Below are 22,174 nucleotides of genomic sequence, written 5' to 3'. Positions count from 1 at the left end.
TGTTATGCATAGAAAAACGAGACGACGTTTGTATGCCAAATATTTATACAACTTCTATGTTATTTCGAGAATATTTACAAATATTAATATTGGCGAGTTCAAGTGATCGGTTGTCGTTTGCCATCATCGATTATTTTTCTCCAATATAAAGACTAACTATTGTGTGTGGGTAGTGTAGTGCAGTGTGTAGTTCACAGTAATTACAGTCAAAACCGTTTATAGCGACATCGTTTAGAACAACATACCGGTTAAATTGACCAAAATCAAAGGTCCTGGCTGAATGTTATATACATATCTTTTCTATTAATACCTGTCACCGGTTGTTACAACTATCGGTTTTTACGACTCAATATGAGTAGTCCCTTCGATGTCGTTATAACAGATTTTGACTGTATATGATAATGTTCAATATATTAACTGTCGTAATATTAGGTATTATTCAATTTTATATTATGTATTATTCAATTTTATTTATTAATACTTTTGTTATAATTTATTTATTCAAGTCCTGTTCTAGCTCCAAATTCTAGTGCATAGACTTGTCAGACTAGTATATTCTTACGGAAATACTAGTTACGAAAGGAAATTGTTCCACTCATACCATGTTCCAAATATTTTGTCAGGATAGTAGAAAATAAAAAACAACAATGTCATTTATATATTTTATATAAATCTCTTACAATATCTTATTTTATAATTCATTGATATATTAAGATGAAGTTTAAAATCGCTTTGATTGTGATAATAACTTAAATACTATTCTTCTTACCAAATATTTTTCATGGTTTGTGCTCTAATGTTTGTTATTTCAAACTCACTGTGCGTCCTCATATTTTAAAATGCCTTAATTATAATTTAATACCTTATTCTAATATGATATGGTTCATGAACATAACTATAACTATTTATCCTAAAACCTTCATATCTCAATGATAATTTTGACATATAAATACTAAATGTTATTAATATTCCTTATAAACCAATTAATCGTTAGTATAATTTTTAGATCTTTTAACCACAAATTTGATGACAATACATTTACTTGATTCTATCCAATTTTCAATTCAACGCACTCATTTTTTTTTATTGTTAGAATAAATTGACGTGATTTCACATTCAAACACAAAAGTGACGATACAACACAAACGAGTTGTATATAATATGCTAAATTAATTTTATGACTTTGAACAAAGTTAATGATTTAGATTAGTGCTTCTACAATATTGTAATTGTGAAATGTGACGCAATTAATATTAAAGTGCAATGGTTGTTCAGTCGTTAGTACAGAATTATTGGCAGTTAACGTTGCTTTGAAATAATGTCTTCTTAACCTAAAATGCGGAAAGGATTGAATTTGTTAATTCTATTTGGTTGTTTAGGCCTCCTTGACCTGTTGGGCCTCTGTAATGGTTCATTAGCACCGGACAGTAGAGGTGATTGGAAATCGTCAATTGTTTCGAGATCAGCTGGCCTGTCATCTATTTCTTCTACAGTTTCAGTATAGTTGAAGGCATCGCTGAAAACTGGATAGAGCGTGGAAGAAGTTTCGTGATCTAAATTATCAGTTTGATTTTCAGAATTAATAATTGACGATCCTGGTTTTGTACTCATATGAGAACTTTCAGTTATTTCAGTATAATTTGCTTTATCTACTGTATTAGCAGGTAAATCGAGTGAAGATTTAGAATCAGCAACATGTATGTCATCCTTGATTGTAGAAATTTCAGTGGCACTAAAAATAGTTTTGTTGACTCCGTCTTGAATATTTATATTGATACTTGTAGTAGATATATTAATTAACTCGTCTTTAAAAATGGGCAATTTAGTTGTAAAATCGGGAGTTTGAGGAATGTCCGAAATTTTGCTGTCGTTTCCATTACCACTATTAGTGCTTATATCTTCCGAGATTGTCTCGCTTTTGTTCGATTTCTCCTGTGTTTGCTGTAAATTTAAGTGTGTTCCGTTGAAGAAATCTACAATTTCAGTGGTAGGGTGAACAAACTCTATTATACTTCTTGTCGTGTTCTTTCCGATTCCTTCCTCAGTGCCATTGGTCAAATCTTGACTTTGCCTTTCATCATTTGTTTCTCGTAAAACAACGGTCAAGTCCATATTAGAGTCATTTTGAATTTCATAATCGTCATTTGCAACTGTGGTTCCCAATGTTGTAGTTTCTTTAAGTTTCAAAGGAATGTTAACGAAAGCAGGTTTACTCTCGTTCATGATTTCCACAAAAGTTTCTTTGTTTACTTTTTTAGTTTTGCTTTTTGAAATCTGAGTAACGTTCGCATTTAGATCTTTATATTTTTTTAATAGTGATATTTCAATAATGTCTTTCTTTAAAGTATCCTTTAATTTTGTTACACCTTCCGTGGTTAATCCTACCAAATTTTCAATTGCGTGCGGACGTTCAGTTGAAATCTCATATTTCTCTTCCATGTTTGGTATTTTCTTTTCTTCATTCATTTTCTCTATCATATCTTGTGTTCCAAAGTGTTGGGCGTGTTTTTCTTTTAAAGATAGAACATTCAGATCATCACTAATCCTAGCTTTTGCCATAACTAAAGGTGGTACAAAGTGATCGGTTGGTTGAGTAAATATTGTTTCAAAATTACCAAGTCTGGCAAGCTCGTCATGTAATTTTTTATGTTGCATATTTTCTTCATCTTCCATTTTTTGTATTCGATAATTTGTTAGAAATTTGTCATTGTTGACTAAATCAGGTATCTCATTGCTTTGAAGATTATTATTCTGCATATCATTCAGATTAATATTTTTCTCTAAAATAATGTTGTTTGTTTTATAACGAGCTGGCTGCGAAGTCGAATGTGATGCCGATATCATAGATTGTCTTACATTTTCGTTATAAGGAATGGGAGTAGACATTACGCTCGAAGGTAAATTTTCATGTTCGTTACCATGTTCAATCGACAAATTTTCTTCGGTTACACTTGATAATTCTTGATTTTCTGTAGATGTTGTCGACTCATTAATTGTGCTATTTAAAGCTAAATTATTCAAAGAAGTAGATTCTACTTCTTCAGCACATGAAAGGTCGCGGAGAAGATCTTCTCGTTTCTGCAAAAATAGGTTATATTATAAATAATTATACTTAAATAGTCTACATTGTAAGAATAATAAAGCCTCATACCACGTTTCCCGTGCATTGCACTCGTTTGACACCGGCGAGGCCACAATCAGCAGTTAGCTGCACTGCCGCACTTTCCGGTAAATACAGAATAGTCAAGGCCGGTAGCGCTCGAACCATGCAACCTTCGTTGCCAAGTGCCCATTGCGGAACTGATAGAAAAAAGAGGTTTTGTTTAGGGTCATTTACAACATAAATTAGCTACACATTTGACCTGATTTCATTGACAACAGTATTTTAGATTCTGATCTTTGTACCTGGTAGTTCACAGATGAAAGAAGCGACTGTAGGTCCACCGCATGCGCGCGCCTGCCAGCGGTAGTCTGCGGTAGGATCAGCGGCAGCACACAGGGGAGCGGCACGCGGGTCCGGCGCCGAGCTCCAATAGCCATCACCACTCAAGCCACGGTAATCACTGTATGATTATACGTTTTACATCGTTAAAGGACACCTAACCATAAGTTATATAACCGTCTTCAGTCATAAAATAAATTATTTTTTTCTACAATTTCAATCAATATATTCAATATAAATCATATTTGTAAAAATTTTCAATTAACTTACGTCCAAGTAAAATCACCTTCTGGATTACTTCTAATCAATCCAACCCAAACCCCACTTGATATGTCCAGTTCTTTAAGATAGGCTCGCACAGCATCGTATTGTGCCGTCGTATCAACTAAAACGATGGAAAAATTACGATGGAATATTATTTAAATAGTCTTATCTAAATTCGTTCTTATATAACGTTATCCGTAATATAAATCCTCGTAAATAATTTCTTATTGTTTGTATACTATATCTAAATTAAGAGTTACAAGCTGTGGGTACTTTTACTCGAGTTCAAATTATGCTGTAAAATTTATTTAAACCTATTCTTAATCCAATAGAAATGTAACACTAAACAAAAAAAGTAAATTAGTTACAACCCTATAAACCATTTTATAGATGACCACTTAACACGACACACATTTCCAATGAGCCATTTGTAACTTGCTCTTTCAGAAATAAAACGGGACGACGATCAATATCTGGCACACCTTTGTGTTTGGTAATTGACTAACACACGCAGTGACGTCACCGCCACACCTCGGTCTTTAGCTTAAGAGCCAATTAATTACATTAGCTAAATGAAAGTTGTAATAATTTATCATTATTGCTTTATATGGGCCACGTTTCTTGAGAGTAATAATTACAAGATTTAAATTTGGAAGGTTTAAAGTTACATATTCTCATTGTCTGCCCAAATACCGCATTATAAATGTAACTGCAGACCCCTAAATTAACCAAGCAAATGGCGGCTTCCATTAAAACTTTTGAAATATAATATAACATGCCGGTGCACTTTAAACCTCACTTTAATGGATATAATACGTGCTCGTTGTAATTTTATAATGGCTACATTATAATTGCTGTCTGCGTTATTTATTACATCACTTGTTAATGTTATATTTAAAGGTTTAAACAATAACGTTACGGTTTCCCGCAAGTTCCTGATTTTCATGAAATATTGGTGTCAATTTAATGTTGAACGTTTTACAAATGAAGTACAACATTTACATTTTAACAATCTTTTCATCATCTATCTTATGTTACTTTTGCACAAAAATTGGAACTGGACAGAATAAATTAAATTCTATTCAAATTAAAAAAAAAATTGTTATAAAATTAATGAATAAAATATCTTTCCATTGTTAACATCAGAAAACTTTCCCTTCATAAGTAACAGGACGGATGCAGTGTATGTAAGTGACAGGGGACTTGTTCAACAAACCAACCGAGTTGCGAAAACTAGACGTCAAGGACGACAATAAGCATCTGGGTACCACAAGGGTGCCGGGCTGTTTGACACTGCTATTTTATAACAAATATAAAATCTTCTTTATTGCCTTGTATTTTTTTTAATTAAAAAAAATAGATTATTCAAATCATTGATTAAAACTTTCATTTTTACTATAGGAAGCATTCATTCTTATAATGTTGAGTTTCATTGAATGTTTATATTATTAGTACCTTTACAAATATTGTTATTATTTAAAAAGTGGCAAGATTTCATTAAAATTAAGCGAAGACGAAGACGAAGAGAAACTAAACTAAAAATATATATAATTTAAAAATATTACTTTTAATTTATATTACATTTATTAATCATACAAGTATATATGAGTAAAAATCTATATACTTAACAAAAATAATATTTTTGTATTAAGTATTTTAATAATTTTGTATCTATAATAATTTCTGACACAACAACTAAACTGGGCGCAACTTGTCTGAGTTGTTTACTTAGTATTCCATAAAGTTAGTTACGAATCACGCTAAAGATGACTTTCAAAGTATGTGAAATGTATATTATTGAGGAGTTAATACCTCGAAGTTGTATTGAAACTTCTTCGAAAGAACTGCTCTGTTTAAATTAATTCCTGACAATTTACGAATCGGATAAAAAATATATTGTTACTATTAAAGGATAAGAACAATATACATTATAATAATATGACGCTGCACTGATTAATTTTACGGTTTAATTCTTAATAGTTCTACATAATTAATATCAAGACCAATAAATCCTCTTCTTATCTCAGACTTAAGACTCCATTCCTTGCCGCACTGTTTAAAAACTATTTACCTGTTACAAGGTTCGCATGATGGAATTGACAAACCGCGTCCGCTTCGTACCAAGAGATGCGGTCTCTGAAGTACCGGTAGAAAACCGGAAAACCTTCCTCAGGAAGAACCCAAGTGTTGCTTATGTTCACCTATTGATAAAAGAACAAAAGTATTGGAGTGTAATAGAAAATATTATTTCAAATAGCATTAGCTTCAAAGCAACTAAAAATCATTAATATATATTTTTAATTACTAATATAATAACTCAGAATCGACCCAATAGTGGTATAAAACGTTCTGTTTTCATTTGAATTATCTATTGGTCAAAATAGAACGTTTTTTAAAAAGTATTATATCTTTTCAAAACACAAATAACTCGAAAATACGAGTATATTCCCGTTTTCGGGCTCTGTACAATCAGCTCGGTGACTACACCTTTTACAAGTTAGAATTGAAATTTGCATCTAAAATTACGTTCTGAAGTAGAGAAAAACTTCATATAAAAGGTATCCAAATTACACAAGACATATTCTTGCAACATGTTCTAACGAGAAGGTTCTTCTAAGAACTTTTACTTATCAAAAATTACAAGTAACCATTTCTTATTATGTCAGTACTATAATATATTTACTTAAAGTTTATTTGGGGGAGTTAAGGAAGAAGCTAAGCAAAAAATACATCACTAATGTAATTCGCTTATTCGTTTCGTTGTATGGACTATATATGTATATTACGGTTGATAGAATCTGCAAGTAAACTCTAAATTACGTCTTACAATCAGATTCATATTAGACACTTTGATGATATAATGATAAGATCGTGACATTATGGCATAATTAAGTACAATCACAGAAAGACTTCGATTCTGACTCAACATCGTGTAAATAATTTTGTCTGTTTAAAACAAATTTGAAAGTTAATCAACAGTAAAATTCAAATAATATGTAAATTTCTTATCCTCGCTCTTATAACAAGACATCTAAGTTATCTTGTAAGTTAATTATCAAACTAAATTTACGACTTCTGTGATTGAATTTGTAATTAATTCAAACACCTTTAGAGAGGTGTCTAATTTAAGAAGTGATCATACTAAAATATGTTAAAATAATTGTGTTTTGAAATAAATAAAATTTATTATTATTTATTACTATCGTTTCCTTTTAAAGCCATATAGAAAAAAGTATTATAACATGAAATTAAGTTCGGACAAAATTCCTTCCATAATATCTTGGGTGAGTTTAACTTAACATAGTTTCAACAAATAAATACTTACTTAAAATAAATATACTGGATTTAGTTCATCCTATAAATAATTTTTAAACTATGCGCATTTCGCATGCGAAGCGTCTTGTTTACAATAACGTCAAAAACAGTCAGAATTGTTTTTTTCGTATAAATTAATATTTTTTGTTTTGTCATAAAAATGTTCAATGCGATATCAATCGATTAATAGAAGATTGATATAACCGCATCAACAAAAGTCCAGCATTTAAAAAAATGAAATCAATTAAGGTTAACTTCTCGAAAAAGTAAGAACCAACAAAAAACTAATTATAATAATAACAAAGTTAAGTTTAAAATACAAAAAAAAAACATTTATGTAAAATCATTTAACAAATCGCAACATATAATAAGTATTATAAAATAACAAAAAAAAACTGGCTTTAAGCTTAAACTGTAAAAAAAAACTTACCGCACGTGCTTGTGCCGTGGCAAAAAATGCCAATAATATGAGAAAATGCATCATGTAGCCCGTTACGTACTGGTAGACAGGAAGTGCTACGGTGTAGACATTGGCCTCCGTAGCGCACGGCCGCTGTGGCGAGACTGCCGCAAGCTACGGGCGGCGTGCGGCGCCATCGCGGGCTCGCGCTCGGACCTTCCTTCATTATGTAAACAAAATATTTGACAATAACACCGGGGAAAGAAGGACAGGGCTACTTTTTTATTCACGTTCAAGTTTCCCCTTCACTGACGAAGGGTCAGGGTCGTTGAATACTGATCCTCGGATTTACTGTTACAATACATTATACATTCCACTGACTTTCGTCTTTAAAAAGGTTTCCATTTTTATTCACATAGAATTTCTCGTCCTAAAGGATCATTCCGATGACAACATAAATAAGACACGAAACAATATCAAGGAACAAATGAGACAAGGTATGAAATATGTGTTCATTTTGATTTCCCTTTCTTTCTTTTGCAAGAGCTCCGATATTTTTACGCACGATGAGCGAACCTCAAGTGTGAAATAATAGGGAATTGAAAAGGCGCATACTTAAAATAATTCTAGGAAGAACCCTACTAAAAAGTAAGCACTTTCCGGTGTACCGAGCATGAACGACTCGGGCACATATACATACGTCACGTAATACTTTACAGCGTCACGTGCAGGGTAACAGCCGAGGGACACGTACCCAGCGCCTCCTTTGACGATAAGGTGAAATAATTTATGAAATATTTCAGCTCATTTATATATTCTATTCAAAATAAAACGTTGCTATTAGAACATCGACAACAACTTGTTGGGCGGGAGCTCGGGGGATTTCATATATTATTAACGAGCAAGCGGTCATCTGAATTCGCCGACATAGCGAAGTGACTACTGCCCATAGACATTCGCAATTGTAGATGCCTTGCCTACCTTTAATCAACGGAGGAGACATTTCCGCTTTCCGCTTTCCAACATTTCCTTATAAGAAAAGGGTGGGAAAGGAATGAGGACTAAAAATAGGCCTCCGCCACGCGCACTCATAAGACGAAACGCAGAATTGCTTCCACTTTACACTTGTCTTCTGTGTTGTGGTATTTAACCGGTTGACACGACACATTCGTGCACCCAACAAATGTTGTTGTAGCGTGATCTACCACTGGAAGTTTGTTAATTTTAACATATTTTTCATAATTTTTCTCCCAAAAAAAGTCTAATTGTGATTAATATTGCAATAAAATATGGTTGCATAATTTATGCTTTAAATACAATTAGAGTTACATTCCAAAAAATTAAGATATCTGTTTAAATAACGGTAAATGAAACAGATAGTTTCGCTTTACTTACTATCTACAAAGAGGCTTTCGGTTTCCGATTGATTAGTTTAATTGAATTAGATTGTTAAAGGCCTTGAACATCGACTGAAAAGTGTCAAGTAATTTGTTTAAGTAAAACTTTATCTCACTGCTGATGCTCAGCGTCTTTTCTAAGGTATAATTAATCGCGTGTTTTATTCGTTATTTGACGAGATGTTAGATATAACTATTTATAACTAATTTATCTCAAAAATGTCTACCGCCTAGGAATCCGAACATATAAAATTCATTTACAAAAAATGTTGATGTTTATATGCTAATGACAAATCTACGAACTTCTTTTTTACTCGAAAAAAAAAATATACCACAGTTGTTAAGAATAAGTGGTAGACCCACAAAGAAATGCTTAAAAATAACAAAACAAATCACAATCATGATACCTAATAATGAAATTCAAATATTATTTGAAGAATTCATTATCCTCGAACGCTATTCGAAAGCAAAAACTTTGTACCGAAGACGGAACTGGAAGGAACTAAGTCGGTATGACTCTTATTATACAGTAATACCGACCTTCGTGAAATGCAAAACGCCAGCAAAGTAAATCCATTTCAGAGACTTCCTTCAACTCGGACGTGACGGGAATATGAATAGTCGTAAATATATAGGCAGGCGAAGGCGTGCCTTCGACCCAACGACACGCCACCTACGCGAAATAACGCAATTTTTAGCGTTTCTACGACTTGTAACGACTACAACATATTTTACCGTCGTAAAAACATTTGCAACACAAAAACAAACCTTATGTAATACTTATAAGATCCAGTCACAGTTTATAAACCGAATGTAGCATCTTGATACATACTCAAAACGACTCGTTCGCAAAAACAGTAATAACTTCATATCAGTTGTACGGTCGACAAAGTATGATTGTGAATTTTATTTACGCCGAATTATATTCTGTAGTTTTATTCCCTCCGTCCCTTTACTGTATCGGCCGGGAGCTAAATACTTGACTTTCAATGAGATCTCTGCACTAACAAGCGTCGCTCTCGAAAATATTTGCTATTATGCGACACCCGCTCGAGAAATCGAGTTAACTCTCACATTAAAATTCATATTCCGAGCGAGATGAACGCGTAAGTATGGAAATCTTCCTTATTCTACGTAATATTAACTTTACTTTCTGATTATGCAAGAATATAACTATGCTGATGTTATTATCTGCCGGATACCGAGTATGATCTTTTCCCCGCATGCAAAGATAGTAATATTTTGTATTATTATTTTAATAAATTTGTGTAATAAATCCCTAAAATTAATCAATTAATCACTAAACGAACGAACAGCCCAAGGGTTAGGTTACGAAAATTTACACAATAATTATTGAAAATAATAGAAAAGGAAAAAAAATTAAGCTTAACGCGAATTGAACCCGTGAAACCCCTTGTGAATGACAACAGAAATGCTTGAGATTCTTCGGAGAGTCCCGCAGCAACAGTTCGAGCTTAGTTTACAATAGATGTAGGCTGTTAGGCGAGCCCCCAGGGTCCTTACATGTTAGTCTAACGACTCACATTATGCCGCTAGGGATTGTGATCTGGATTACTAGTCACTACGCCAGACCGTGTAAATTGAGTAAATATGGAAACACTCTAAATATATAGAGAAATTTAGCTTCTATTTTCTTATAACATTATTGTTGTAGTAGAGAGAAATTAACGAGCTAAAGCTTAGAGTAATAGAGACAGAATGTCATGTGAGATTAGGAGAGCTTTATGTAATATAATATGAATGTAGAGGCTTATAATATTGGTAGAAGTGACCTACGAAAAAATGGACGGATTACGTGAATGATATGATTGATAATAGTGACTGAATTAACGAATGATAGATCGACTTGGAAGACGAAAACCTACTGTACCGATTCAGTCAGGAATATCACTTATTAATATGTATATTTATATCTTGATTTGTGGGAAAAAAAATGATATTGAGAGTTAAAAATTTAAATAATTGTGAGAGTTAAGTTAATGCAGCAGTGTTAACATCAAAGACTGTCGTTTTATTTTGTATAAAGTTAAAACCTATTTCACCGACATTTCCAGAAATTAAGAACCTTGTTTTCATTTACTTTACTCTTGAGGAATATATAAAATCATTCCTCGGAAATCTTACAAGCTGTTTATTTAAGGCCGCAACATGACTGGCAACATCTTACCCTTTCAATTTCCTGTGATTTAAAACGCTTTACAGACGACTAAAGGTCGTTTGTAACATTTTCAAATATTTAAATATTATACGTTGTTGATTTTTAAAACAATTGCATTATATTGTATATTAACAAACACTTTGCCAAAATGATACGTTGCGTTTTTAACATTTGTAAGAATGATGAACAAAAAACCTGCAATGGTTTTGTTTCAATCGTTACACGGTATATTACACAGAGCAACAATTGTCTCCCACAAACTAAAAAGTAACAAGGTCTATTCGTTAAAATAGTCAATAATTTCTATATTGGAAAAACTAAAAAAAGTCTAATCTGTACTGTATTTACTACTACTATTTTGAAGTATACCAAATTTTTTTTTTTTTCAGAAATATTTTTCTAGTTTTAACGCCCGTATTGTCTTACCGGTTTTTACCAGAACATGAAGTAAATTATAATCCGATAAGTTTACAACATACTTATACACCTAATATAGAAGAAGTACCTCATCATGTGCTTATAATATATAGCAATTTGTTCTGTTCGGGAAGTCTTGTTAGCAGCATTACCGTGGTCACCGCAGCGAGTTGCTTTTGGAAAAATACTGACGAGAAAGTCATGGTAAAAGTTGGTAGCAATATTCTTTCTGATGGGAAGTAAGTATCGGTATATTATTTTTAAATAAAGTTGATGTTTATTATTATTTACTAGCTGTTGCACAGGACTTCGTTCGCGAGGAATTAAAAAAAAAACTTAATTAGTATCCTATGTGTTCTTCTGCGTTCTGCGCCAAATTTCAGCGAGATCTTTTTAGCTGTTCTGGAGATACCTTCTAACAAACATCAATCCATACTATCATATATGTAAACTTTCGCATTTATAATACAGTCAAAATCTGTTATAACGACATCGAAGGGACTACTCATATTGAGTCGTAAAAACCGATAGTTGTAACAACCGGTGACAGGTATTAATAGGAAAGATATGTAATAACATTCAGCCAGGACCTTTGATTTTGGTCAATTTAACCGGTATGTTGTTCTAAACGATGTCGCTATAAACGGTTTTGACTGTATTAAGATCGATTGGATTAAATCTAACTTAAACAGAAATTGGACTTAAAAGTCAAGCGACTTGCGACATTAATTATCAAGTAAGTTAGGTTGATTATAGAAGCCAAATTGTTATTCTTTTTAAACGACTTCATTATGCCTATTCCTTTACAGTAACTAGTTTTTACATATACTTTATTATTTTATGAAATGAAAATTAAAATTAAATTTTCATTTCACATTACAGATTTGTAATATTACTTATTAACATCGTGAAATTCTTTCTATTTCTCTATTTCAGAAACATTTATAACGTTGATTCAATTAAAATACACGAATATTATAAACATTTGGGCGATACGGACAATGATATCGCGCTACTTCTACTTAAAGTAAGTTAAAAGTTTGATAATTTCTAATTAGAATTTTACTTAATTTTACATTAATTAATGTGATCGTATTAAAAAAGGAAACATTTACTGGCAGATACTTTAAATAAATGAATTACTATTACAGAATCACGTTTCATTTAGTACAGGCGTAAAAAAAATTATCCTCGTGGAGCCAGAGACCGTGTTACGAGAGAATACAGTAATGACAGTATCTGGATGGAGTACATCTGTAAGTGACAAACATAAATAGATAGTCTAGTTAAAATTTTACAAGCTTACTTTGTACGTATATAGCTGTCCAGTGTCTCTGATTAAGTCCATTAAGATACTTTTAAGTCTTTCTCTAAGGGTTTTTTTTCTACAAGGAACCTCATTGTTGCTTTTTTATTATTATCATATTGTCACTTATTATGCGATTTAAACAACACTTTAATGGATTTATACGCGTTTCATAAGTTGGACTAATCGGTAAAAACTTCTTATATTTATAAAAGCGCCATCTATTATCGATTACTATAATCTCGCTGTTGAAACTTGACGGTTTTACCACGGCCTGCTAAAATTTCACGTGGTCTTTCAAGATGCCACTTTTACTAACTGATTATTTTCAGAAACTTACCCCAAAAGTAGGAAATATGTTACTGTGGTCAGAGATGGTGGTAATAAATAGAAACGACTGTGTTCGTAACTATGGACGACTCATTACGCCGTCGAACTTTTGTGCGAAATATAACTTAGTGAGTTCTCAAGTAACTTATTATAACTTAATATACAACATTGGATTTGAAATATTATCCATTATTGCTGTAAATATTCATGTAAATTAATTTAAATATTTGACAAATAAACACAAATGTAAACTTGGTTTGCTGCCATCTGTTGACATTATTTGTAATCAATTAAAAAATATTTTGTTTTAATTAAAGTATTGAATAAAGTTTTTTTATGTTTTTTTACAGGTAAGACGTCTATACGACAATGGTGGCCCTGCGGTGTATCAAGACCTTCTTGTTGGTATTATGTCTTTCGGAAATGCTGAACCAAAGGAACCGTACTTAGCTGTATTTACAAATATTTCGTACTTTTACAGGTGACTCATTTAAGTTTCGTTTTGTTAAAACTTGTACACTAAACATAGTTATTAAGGGAAGAGGGCGATGCCTAGTATAAGCAACCTACACTACAAGTTTAACATAACGCTTTCTACAATATCTTATATTTGAAGTTGCAGCATTAATAATCATCGTACAAAAAATAAATTCCGTCCGTATCTAAATTATTATCAACATTACTGATAACAAAGCTTTAATAAAGCAAAGCTTCGTACGATATGATAAGATATAAGCCTGCGTCAGAGCTAAAACTAATTTGATGAAAAGTATAAACATTAATATGTTGTCTTTCATAAATTTTTCTGACGGTGTTCATCGTCGTATAAAACATATATTATCATCCCTCACACTCTGTGTAAATAGAAATAATACGCGTTAATATAAAACTTTATATAATTACTTAAAAAGTTTATGTTTTTTCAGATGGATAATGCTTAACACTAAACGTTTTCTTCGTAGAAGATGTGAAACTAATCAAGAATCAGAATTTAATTCTTATTCCTATGAATATGCTGAATAGAGAGAACTTGGAAATATATATCAAAAAGATCTGAAAAGCAAGTTAAGAAGTTCTCGAATGTTTTAATCGAATTGTACTTATAAAATATCTCTAATTTTAAAGATACAAATATTAGAATGAAATGGAAAAATAATAATACAGATATAAATGCAAAAATATTTTTTTTTGTTGGATAGAAATAATTTCTTGAATGTTTGAGTAAGAAAATGTACTTGAAGATTTTTTGATTTAGGTATATTCCATTTAATTATATACAACGTTTTTAGTCAAAAATTGTTATTTAATGTTTTATTTTAACATATTGTGACATCTTAGATTTAAAGTTAATTATTTTTTTTACAAAAACTTTCAACGAAATTTTTAACTTGTGATCTAATCCATTTTCTAAAAAACCAGACGTTTGTGTAGATGCTGGGCTTAAGTTTCTTAGAGCATCCGTCCCCATGGGACACAATACCAGCGATCATGCTGTAAAAATACGCATTAATTCAAAATAAGCTACTTATTTCTTACAACACAGGATTTGATCTTCTAAAATTTATGGATTTTGTGTGAATCACAATAATTTTTCGTTAATAGAAGACCTTTTGAATGAAGTTTATTCCTTCTTCCGAGATGTCGTAACAGTATATTAATTAATATATATTAATGTTTGTAAATTACTTGACCAGGCCCAGGTTCACCCGCGGCTGTAGCGCCCCAGATGATGATGATGATAATGTTTGTAAATGGAGTACATACTTACCCATTCCACATAACCCCTCCACCTGAGTCACCTTTACATGTATCCCGAACACCGTCCCCATACAAGCAAAACATATCCGTTGTCAGTTTTATGTTATGCATACTTTCGCATTTCTCTTTTGGAACATATTGCAGTTTGGTACTCATGAGACCACGGTCTGATATTGGCCCACCGTACTGAGGAATAAATGAACAAACGTAATACGAAAAATATTCTTGTGTGAAGTTGCACGCGGCTAGATGCTTCGTGGGAAAAATATCTTATAATCTCGGACATTATCATTCCGATGTCCAGTATATATATCCAATAGAATAGAATAGAATAGCCAAGCTTAATTTGATTATCAGTATGAAAAGAGTTAAGCTATAAATCTTTGTCGTAAAACAGAATAAAAATAAGTTTAAGATTAAAAAAAATTGCTAGCAGAAATTCTACTTCATGTTAAGTACTTATTGGAGTCTAGCCAATTCTATGTAACCCTAAGGCATTGTTCAGAGATAACCTTAAATAATTACTATACTACATCCAACATTTACATGTGATGATGCTTTTTATAGATGCCAACATCTAAAGTTCATATAATTTTTTTTTCGTTAGCAATACGCAACTTAATTAGCAGATTGCGTTCGGGTATGTTACGGTAGGAAATTTTAATTTCAAGGACGATTGCTAATTTACGAAACGTTTCCAATTTTACATGTTTTTTTTTGGAACGTTCCTCTAACATTATTGAATAGGTTTTATTTTTCACTTGTACCAAAAACCTAATCTGAATGTATAAAAGAAAGTCGTGTTAGTTACACTATTTATAACTCGAGAACGGCTGAATCGATTTGATTGAAAATTGATGGGGAGGTAGCTTAGAACCAGGAAACGGACATAGGATAATTTTTACCACGTTTTCTATTTTTTATTCCGCGCGGAAGGAGTCGCGGGTAAAAGCTAGTTAATTATAAAGCGAATTTTCTAACTGCCAAAATTGTTTGTTACTCTTTAAAAAATATTTGTCGTGGAAGAAAATATACTTACTTTCGTCCATCCCCAACCGGCTGCGTCCAATTTATTATTTTCTTTCATCCAGCTTTCATTTGTTACGAGCAGTGCTTTTTTAACAGTACTACTGAATGTGATTACTTCATTGACAAATATAATAGCAATATCGCAAGCGAAGGGCATCGCTTTACTATAGTTGCTATGTATCACAAAATCCGACACTCTCCGTACTTCGCCGTCGTAATCATAAATGTACCGAGCTCCTATTGTGTTACAGCAAAACAAATATTAATTATGTACGGCTTGCAGTATTTACTTGATATGTCAAGCCGTAATGTAGAGACATTGTGTAATTATAGTACATATAAATGTACACTGATTTAATGACGTAGTTAAACCACTAATTTACACATATATTTATATTCGATTCATGTTTTCATTACCATGGATGTAAAAATAAAAATTAAATTCATTGAATAAAAATATACAATGTCTGTGGGCAGCGGTCGCTTCGCCATTTCGGCGAATTCATGTGGCCGCTTGCTCGTTTGTCACCTTGTAATATTAAAAAAAAAATGTAATTAATATAATTCAACAAATGCGACATCGGGAACGACATACAACATTTTTGGCATGGATTTAAAAACATCAGTAAAAGTATGAGTGGAATAAAGAAAAATTCATCCAATTTAAAAAGTACATGCATAAAACATATACCAAATACTTACCAAATTGTATTACCATACTATAAACATCTTTATTGTTATCAAAACAATGTGCAGCGGTGAGTATCGACCAGCTATTTATAATGCTTCCAGAGCATAATGAGCCGAGGTTGAAGAATTGCACCGCCGATGGCAAATTTTCTATCTTTATTGGTTCTCCGCCTATTATTTTACCCTCGGAATGATCCGGGAACTGTGACGGCTTAACTCCCGACCACCCATGAATATTAACACCTATCGACATGCGTAATAAGGCCACAAAACCAGTGAAGTTTATTGCAAACGATCGTAAAAATCGATTAAACATAATATCGATTATGAAACATTAAACTACGAGTGGACGTGATTAAAAATGACTGTAGTAGTAGAAACGTTAGTATCGATAATTAATTTCCGAGTTATTACTTAATTTTTATCGTATGCAGATAATTAAAAATGGTAGAATGTGTGGAAATAACTTGTGGAAGACCACGGGTTCATTGAATATATTATTTTAAATGGGGCTTTATTAAAAAGGACTTTGATTACTTTTTAATTAATAGTTTCGAAATTACTCTTTACACTGGGTGCATTATATCAACCTACATTTATAAGCTGTTTTCTGTTTTTGCATCACAAAGCAATTTTCATAACAATGAAATTTACAATCAAAAACATTAAACATTTTCTAAATACAAAATTTATACTTATTTAAAAAACAAGTTTTTACTATTAGTTATATACTATTTGAATTAGTACAAAAATCATGGTTTAACGTGGCTACGGGATTTATGAAATTGACAATATGACTCGTTGAGCTTCCGAATAGTTCTGTAGATCCAGGTTCTGAAGTAAAATACGTTGGTATACATCGCCGGTGCTACTGCACACCCGTTACCGTGGGACACGATGCCAACTATTACACTGAAAAAAAAAACTTGAGAGTTGTCAAAGGACACCCGGATGGAACGAAGTTCCTTTCGATTAATTAATGAACCAATGTTTATTCTATGAATTAAAAACTTAAGTCTTCACAAGAAGTATATTTTATTTCTATGAATTTTCTTTATATATTGTCACGTCGTTGCCATGGTGAAGTAGCGCTCATTCGTCGTTAACATACTTATTATAGCAAAAAGTGTCGTGACAACTTTTCGTAAGAATTTTTTCCGTCTAGCCCCCTTTCACAACGCGCGATAAGGAACTTCGTTCCAATTATAATTTAAAAATATTATGTCCGATATTTCCAATTGAAAATTATTCCGTAATTCTTAAATACTTTTTACCCTGATTGAGATTCTAGTGGTTATAAAATTTATATTTCAAGGGTCTTACTCATTCCACAATATTCCTCCTCCCGAATCTCCTTTACAGGTGTCCCTCTGACCATCGCCGAACAAACAAAATATATCAGGAGTGAGGATGACCTTGTTTGACTTCATACATTTATTTGGTGGCACGTATCGAAGATGAGTCCTCATCAGTCCACTGTTAGACAGTTCACCTTTGTACTGAGAAAAATATTTAGTTAAATAAAAAGATGCATCTATAGAGTTTGACGACAATATGAAATATACTGGCACTTGTTTGGTGATAAATTACAAAATTGAATTCGAAAATGCTGCTAAATTAAACATAAACCTAGTTAAGTTTTGTGTATATATCTATACATTAAAATCAAGACAAAAATGCATTTAAAATAATTTAATACAGAAACTTTCGGATCCAAAGTCATAAATTTTATGATGAGAGATTAAACTCTTTTGATACTTGTCAAATTTGATATACTAAAAATCACCTTAATCTCCCCCCAGCCGGTGGCTTCGAAGACTTCATTTTCATTCATCCATGTATCAGTATCACAAAGAACAGCTCGCTTTACATTCTCGTCGAACTGGAACTCATAATGCACTAGTATGAGAGCTATATCGTTAGAGAACATTGCACTTGTATTGTAATATTCATGTACTTTGAAATCCCATACTTCGTGTGTGTGAGCTTGGGGATCGAATATAAAACGCGAATCTGAAATTTGTTTAACAGTTGCTAGTCTTCTGCCTCGAGGCCAGAAATAAAAGGTAGCAGCTACATTCAATAAATTAAGATTGCTTAAAATGTATTCATGCAGAATATTATAATACATTTGTAAGAATGCGACGTCTTTGTAACAGCATATCAAATACCTATAGTTAAGACATCTTCAATCCTAAATATATACTGTATTACTACAAATACCATTAGAACTATTTAGTTAAACACGTGTTTTAATCCTTTAACCGCTGCTGATGGATATTACGTGGGTATATGTTTCACCATAAATATCTATCACTACAATGCTTTCGGTATAAGTACTTCATTATTTATTGGTAAAGATCACATTTCGTAAGCCTACGTATAATAACCATGATTTGTCAAAAAGCCAGAAAGCTAGAGTCACGATATAAAGGGTTAACGTATGTTTAAGCTAAAATGAATTTGAAACAATGTCAATGTTTTTTATGGTAAGGCACGTAGTCTTTAGAAAGGATATGTTAATTTGCAGAGGTGAATGATCGTATACATCGTATACTATTATTACATATGCGAAAGTTTAGATGGATGAATCGTATCTCCGGAACGGCTCTACGGATCCTGATTAAATACAGATGTAGAACATAGTCTGAAAGAACATATAGGCTTTATAAAAAGCTTTTTTAATTCCGCGCGGAGGAAATCTCGGGCGGCAACTAGTATATAAATATTCGTGGTAACTAACGCACTGGACAATATAGTCATTTCAGCTATATTTCGATTATGGTCGAAACAGTGAGCTGCGGTCATAACAGTCTTGCTGGTGAGTATAGTGCCACCGCACATGCCACCGTAGTTGAAGAACTGGACATTGAAAGGATACCGCTTCAAATTAGTCGGTTCACCACCTACTATTCTATCTTCAAGTTCATAAAACATAGCAGTCCAGTTAACTGTCACTTCGCCCATATCTTTTAAATGACCGTCAACTAAATTAACAACGAAAAATATACACAAAATCACATGTGTAAACATTTTTCAACAATCGCTTAACTGCGATTCGTAATTACTAGTTGAATTTCATAGAGTCTGGTTAATTTTATGTTTAGTAAACCAATCAATTAGCTACTTGTAACGTTTAAACTGCATTATTTTATGTAAAATCTGCATTATTGCTGGCTATAACTGATTAAAGTGTTATGTTTAAAGTTTTATCAAAGGAATTTTCCCGGCTCATGCAAAAACTGAGTTTGTACTGAGACAATTTAAATATCAAAGGGTGTTTAACGCGTCTACCAAATTGTATGTGAGTAATACATATGCCAAGTCGCGTGTCTGGACGTGGCCGGGAAATTATTTTACCTATTGCTATTTCACTCATTCTACAGGTATATTCATAAGTGCGTGAGAGGGAAGATATTCAGGACCGTGACTGTACGATACGGAATAAGTTCGTGCCGCCCGCCTTTCGCTCACTTAGTCGTCCGCAGTCAGCTGCCCAAAGCGCTTTGCGGTGTATTTTCATTCTAAACATAACCTAAATCGGCCTATTAATTGTAATATTCAAAATAATTGTAATTTAAAAAATAAAATGTATTTACACACAAGCAAAATTTTTGGAAACTGAAATAAATTCTAAAATCGTAAACAACAACATTTTGTTTTAAGGAAAATAAAAACAATGGTGTATATTGATTTTGTGAATTAAGTTATTCAATATTCATACTTAATACTAATAGAGAGAATATTTCTAAGGATACATAGATTTCAATTTGGTGAGTATCAATAATTTTGTAAGCTTGTTTAGTTACAATAAACACCTGTTTGAATTGCTTTCTAGGCACTCCATGTGATTCGAATATAAATAGCTAAAAACTAAGTTGAAACCTATCTCCTATTTGAAAAAGGAAAAATGAAAACGAAATAAATAATATTTAATACGTAAACACATCATAATCACGACTCATTTTCTGTGGGTATTTTTTTTAATTCGGATAAAAAAGGGATTATATACATTACCTTGACCACTTTTATTTAGTGTTTAATTTAAATCAATGTCTATAATTCACTCCCTGTATTTTATAAATATCACACCACGATTCAAACACGTGTCCTGAAAAAAATTATATGTAGAATCAGCGCGTTTTAACTTTGTTTTATATAAATACCATGCATTTCTATGTAAAACTAGGCGTAAAATTGTATTTTTAAGATAATAGAATTTATAATCACTTTTCAGGCACGTGTTTAGATTTAATTACCTACTATGTTAGGGATCGTCCATTACAAACGTGAGACTCGAAAGGGGTGGGGTAGGGTTACCTAAAAAAAAGAAACATCACGACGAGGGAGAAGATCTAAAATAAGAATTCACATGGAGTTATTTCCTGACTGGTGACGTGATTTTAATGAATCAATGAATATTATTATGAAAATTTCAATCTATATATATAAAAGAAAGTTGTGTTAGTTACACCATTTATAACTCAAGAACGGCTGAATCGATTTGACTGAAAATTGGTGGGCAGGTAGCTTAGAACCAGGAAACGGACATAGGATAATTTTTACCCCGTTTTCTATTTTTTATTCCGCGCGGACGGAGTCGCGGGGAAAAGCTAGTATCATATAAATATGTAATAAATGTATGTAATATATATATGTAATAAAAATACACGTGATTTAATGTAGTCATAACTGCCTCTCTTCCACCACAATACCAGATGGAAGTTGGGAGTCAACAAAATTTTAAAAGATATCAATTTTTTTCTTATTTTCCTATTTAAGTCAAATAAAAAATACTAACGTTTTGTTTCATAAATATTTTAGTACTTTGCAACATATGAGGTTTGTACGTATTGTGCCGAGAGAAACACGTGTGAGATATTATGACAAATAAATAATTCAAACTCATTTATCTCCAAATACATGTAAAGTTGACAAACAACCTATTTACATACAATTGAAAAGCAAAGGGAATCCTTAAAGATCGGCTATAAATTACTTTTAAATTCAGTGAACAATCTGCCCGACTGTGAGTGAGTGAGCGAAGACCAATCAGCCGCTCATAATAATGTTACCGTTCACTCCATAAACACCCTAGGGTTGCGACCAGTTGTTTCAAGTTCAAAAAACATTTTTTTTACTGATATTAACAAAATATACCCACTGAAGCGCATTAATCAACAAGTATTATGAAATTTTAAAAAACCAAATTCCAAATTGTCTTTATTTCTATGCAACGTATAAAATCAATGTCAAAATGTAAGCTATAACAGAATAATAAAATTGGCCCACACATGTACTTATACGTGGTTAAAAATTGACAACTGAAAAATATTAAGCGTTTAAATATCAAGCAATTAGGTCGATTCTGAAAAAAAATTTCACTGTTATTCTTACTTCAAACATTTATTCATCAAATTGATTTATAAATACTTAGGTATTTTTAACTACAAACAAAACACTACATTTTAATTTTATCTAACTACTCCTTAATAACACCTTATATTAAAAAAAGAAAAAGTACATTATTTTTATATGCATAAAATATTTTGCTAGTCATAACATAAGCTAACCCTGGGAAATTGAGACTTGAAGTGTTTATCGTACGTAGCTAAATTGCGTGAATATTGTTCCGATGAACATCAGA

At 32.1% G+C, this 22,174-nt stretch overlaps 4 protein-coding genes across 4 annotated transcripts; 1 reads left to right on the top strand and 3 right to left on the bottom strand.

Moving 5' to 3' along the window:
• Positions 1-1,184: 1,184 nt before the first annotated feature.
• LOC106713734 lies at positions 1,185-7,623 on the bottom strand. Its single transcript, XM_014506582.2, has 6 exons — positions 7,452-7,623; positions 5,778-5,907; positions 3,713-3,827; positions 3,406-3,563; positions 3,152-3,300; positions 1,185-3,078 (listed from the first exon to the last, which is right to left on the bottom strand). The coding sequence occupies exons 1-6, from the start codon at positions 7,503-7,505 to the stop codon at positions 1,327-1,329; spliced, it is 2,358 nt and encodes a 785-aa protein (XP_014362068.2). The 5' UTR covers positions 7,506-7,623; the 3' UTR covers positions 1,185-1,326.
• A 2,138-nt stretch (positions 7,624-9,761) lies between these two features.
• LOC106713692 (trypsin-5) lies at positions 9,762-13,535 on the top strand. The gene is made up of 6 exons (XM_045680176.1): positions 9,762-9,924; positions 11,387-11,653; positions 12,351-12,441; positions 12,566-12,670; positions 13,053-13,178; positions 13,401-13,535. The coding sequence occupies exons 1-6, from the start codon at positions 9,917-9,919 to the stop codon at positions 13,533-13,535; spliced, it is 732 nt and encodes a 243-aa protein (XP_045536132.1). The 5' UTR covers positions 9,762-9,916.
• Positions 13,536-14,396: 861 nt separating this feature from the next.
• Positions 14,397-16,146, bottom strand: LOC106713693 (trypsin-1). Its single transcript, XM_014506537.2, has 3 exons — positions 15,848-16,146; positions 14,819-14,994; positions 14,397-14,541 (listed from the first exon to the last, which is right to left on the bottom strand). Exons 1-3 carry the CDS (start codon positions 15,992-15,994, stop codon positions 14,397-14,399), a joined length of 468 nt encoding a protein of 155 aa, XP_014362023.2. The 5' UTR covers positions 15,995-16,146.
• Positions 16,147-17,279: 1,133 nt separating this feature from the next.
• On the bottom strand, positions 17,280-19,571 carry LOC123721446 (trypsin delta-like). Its single transcript, XM_045680167.1, has 4 exons — positions 19,275-19,571; positions 18,314-18,540; positions 17,851-18,026; positions 17,280-17,439 (listed from the first exon to the last, which is right to left on the bottom strand). The coding sequence occupies exons 1-4, from the start codon at positions 19,558-19,560 to the stop codon at positions 17,280-17,282; spliced, it is 849 nt and encodes a 282-aa protein (XP_045536123.1). The 5' UTR covers positions 19,561-19,571.
• Positions 19,572-22,174: the final 2,603 nt, after the last annotated feature.

This window comes from Papilio machaon, chromosome 1, assembly GCF_912999745.1.
Source record: "Papilio machaon chromosome 1, ilPapMach1.1, whole genome shotgun sequence".
Classification (NCBI taxonomy): domain Eukaryota; kingdom Metazoa; phylum Arthropoda; class Insecta; order Lepidoptera; family Papilionidae; genus Papilio; species Papilio machaon.
Note: the sequence above shows the minus strand (reverse complement) of the source record. Positions and strands in the feature narration are given on the sequence as shown.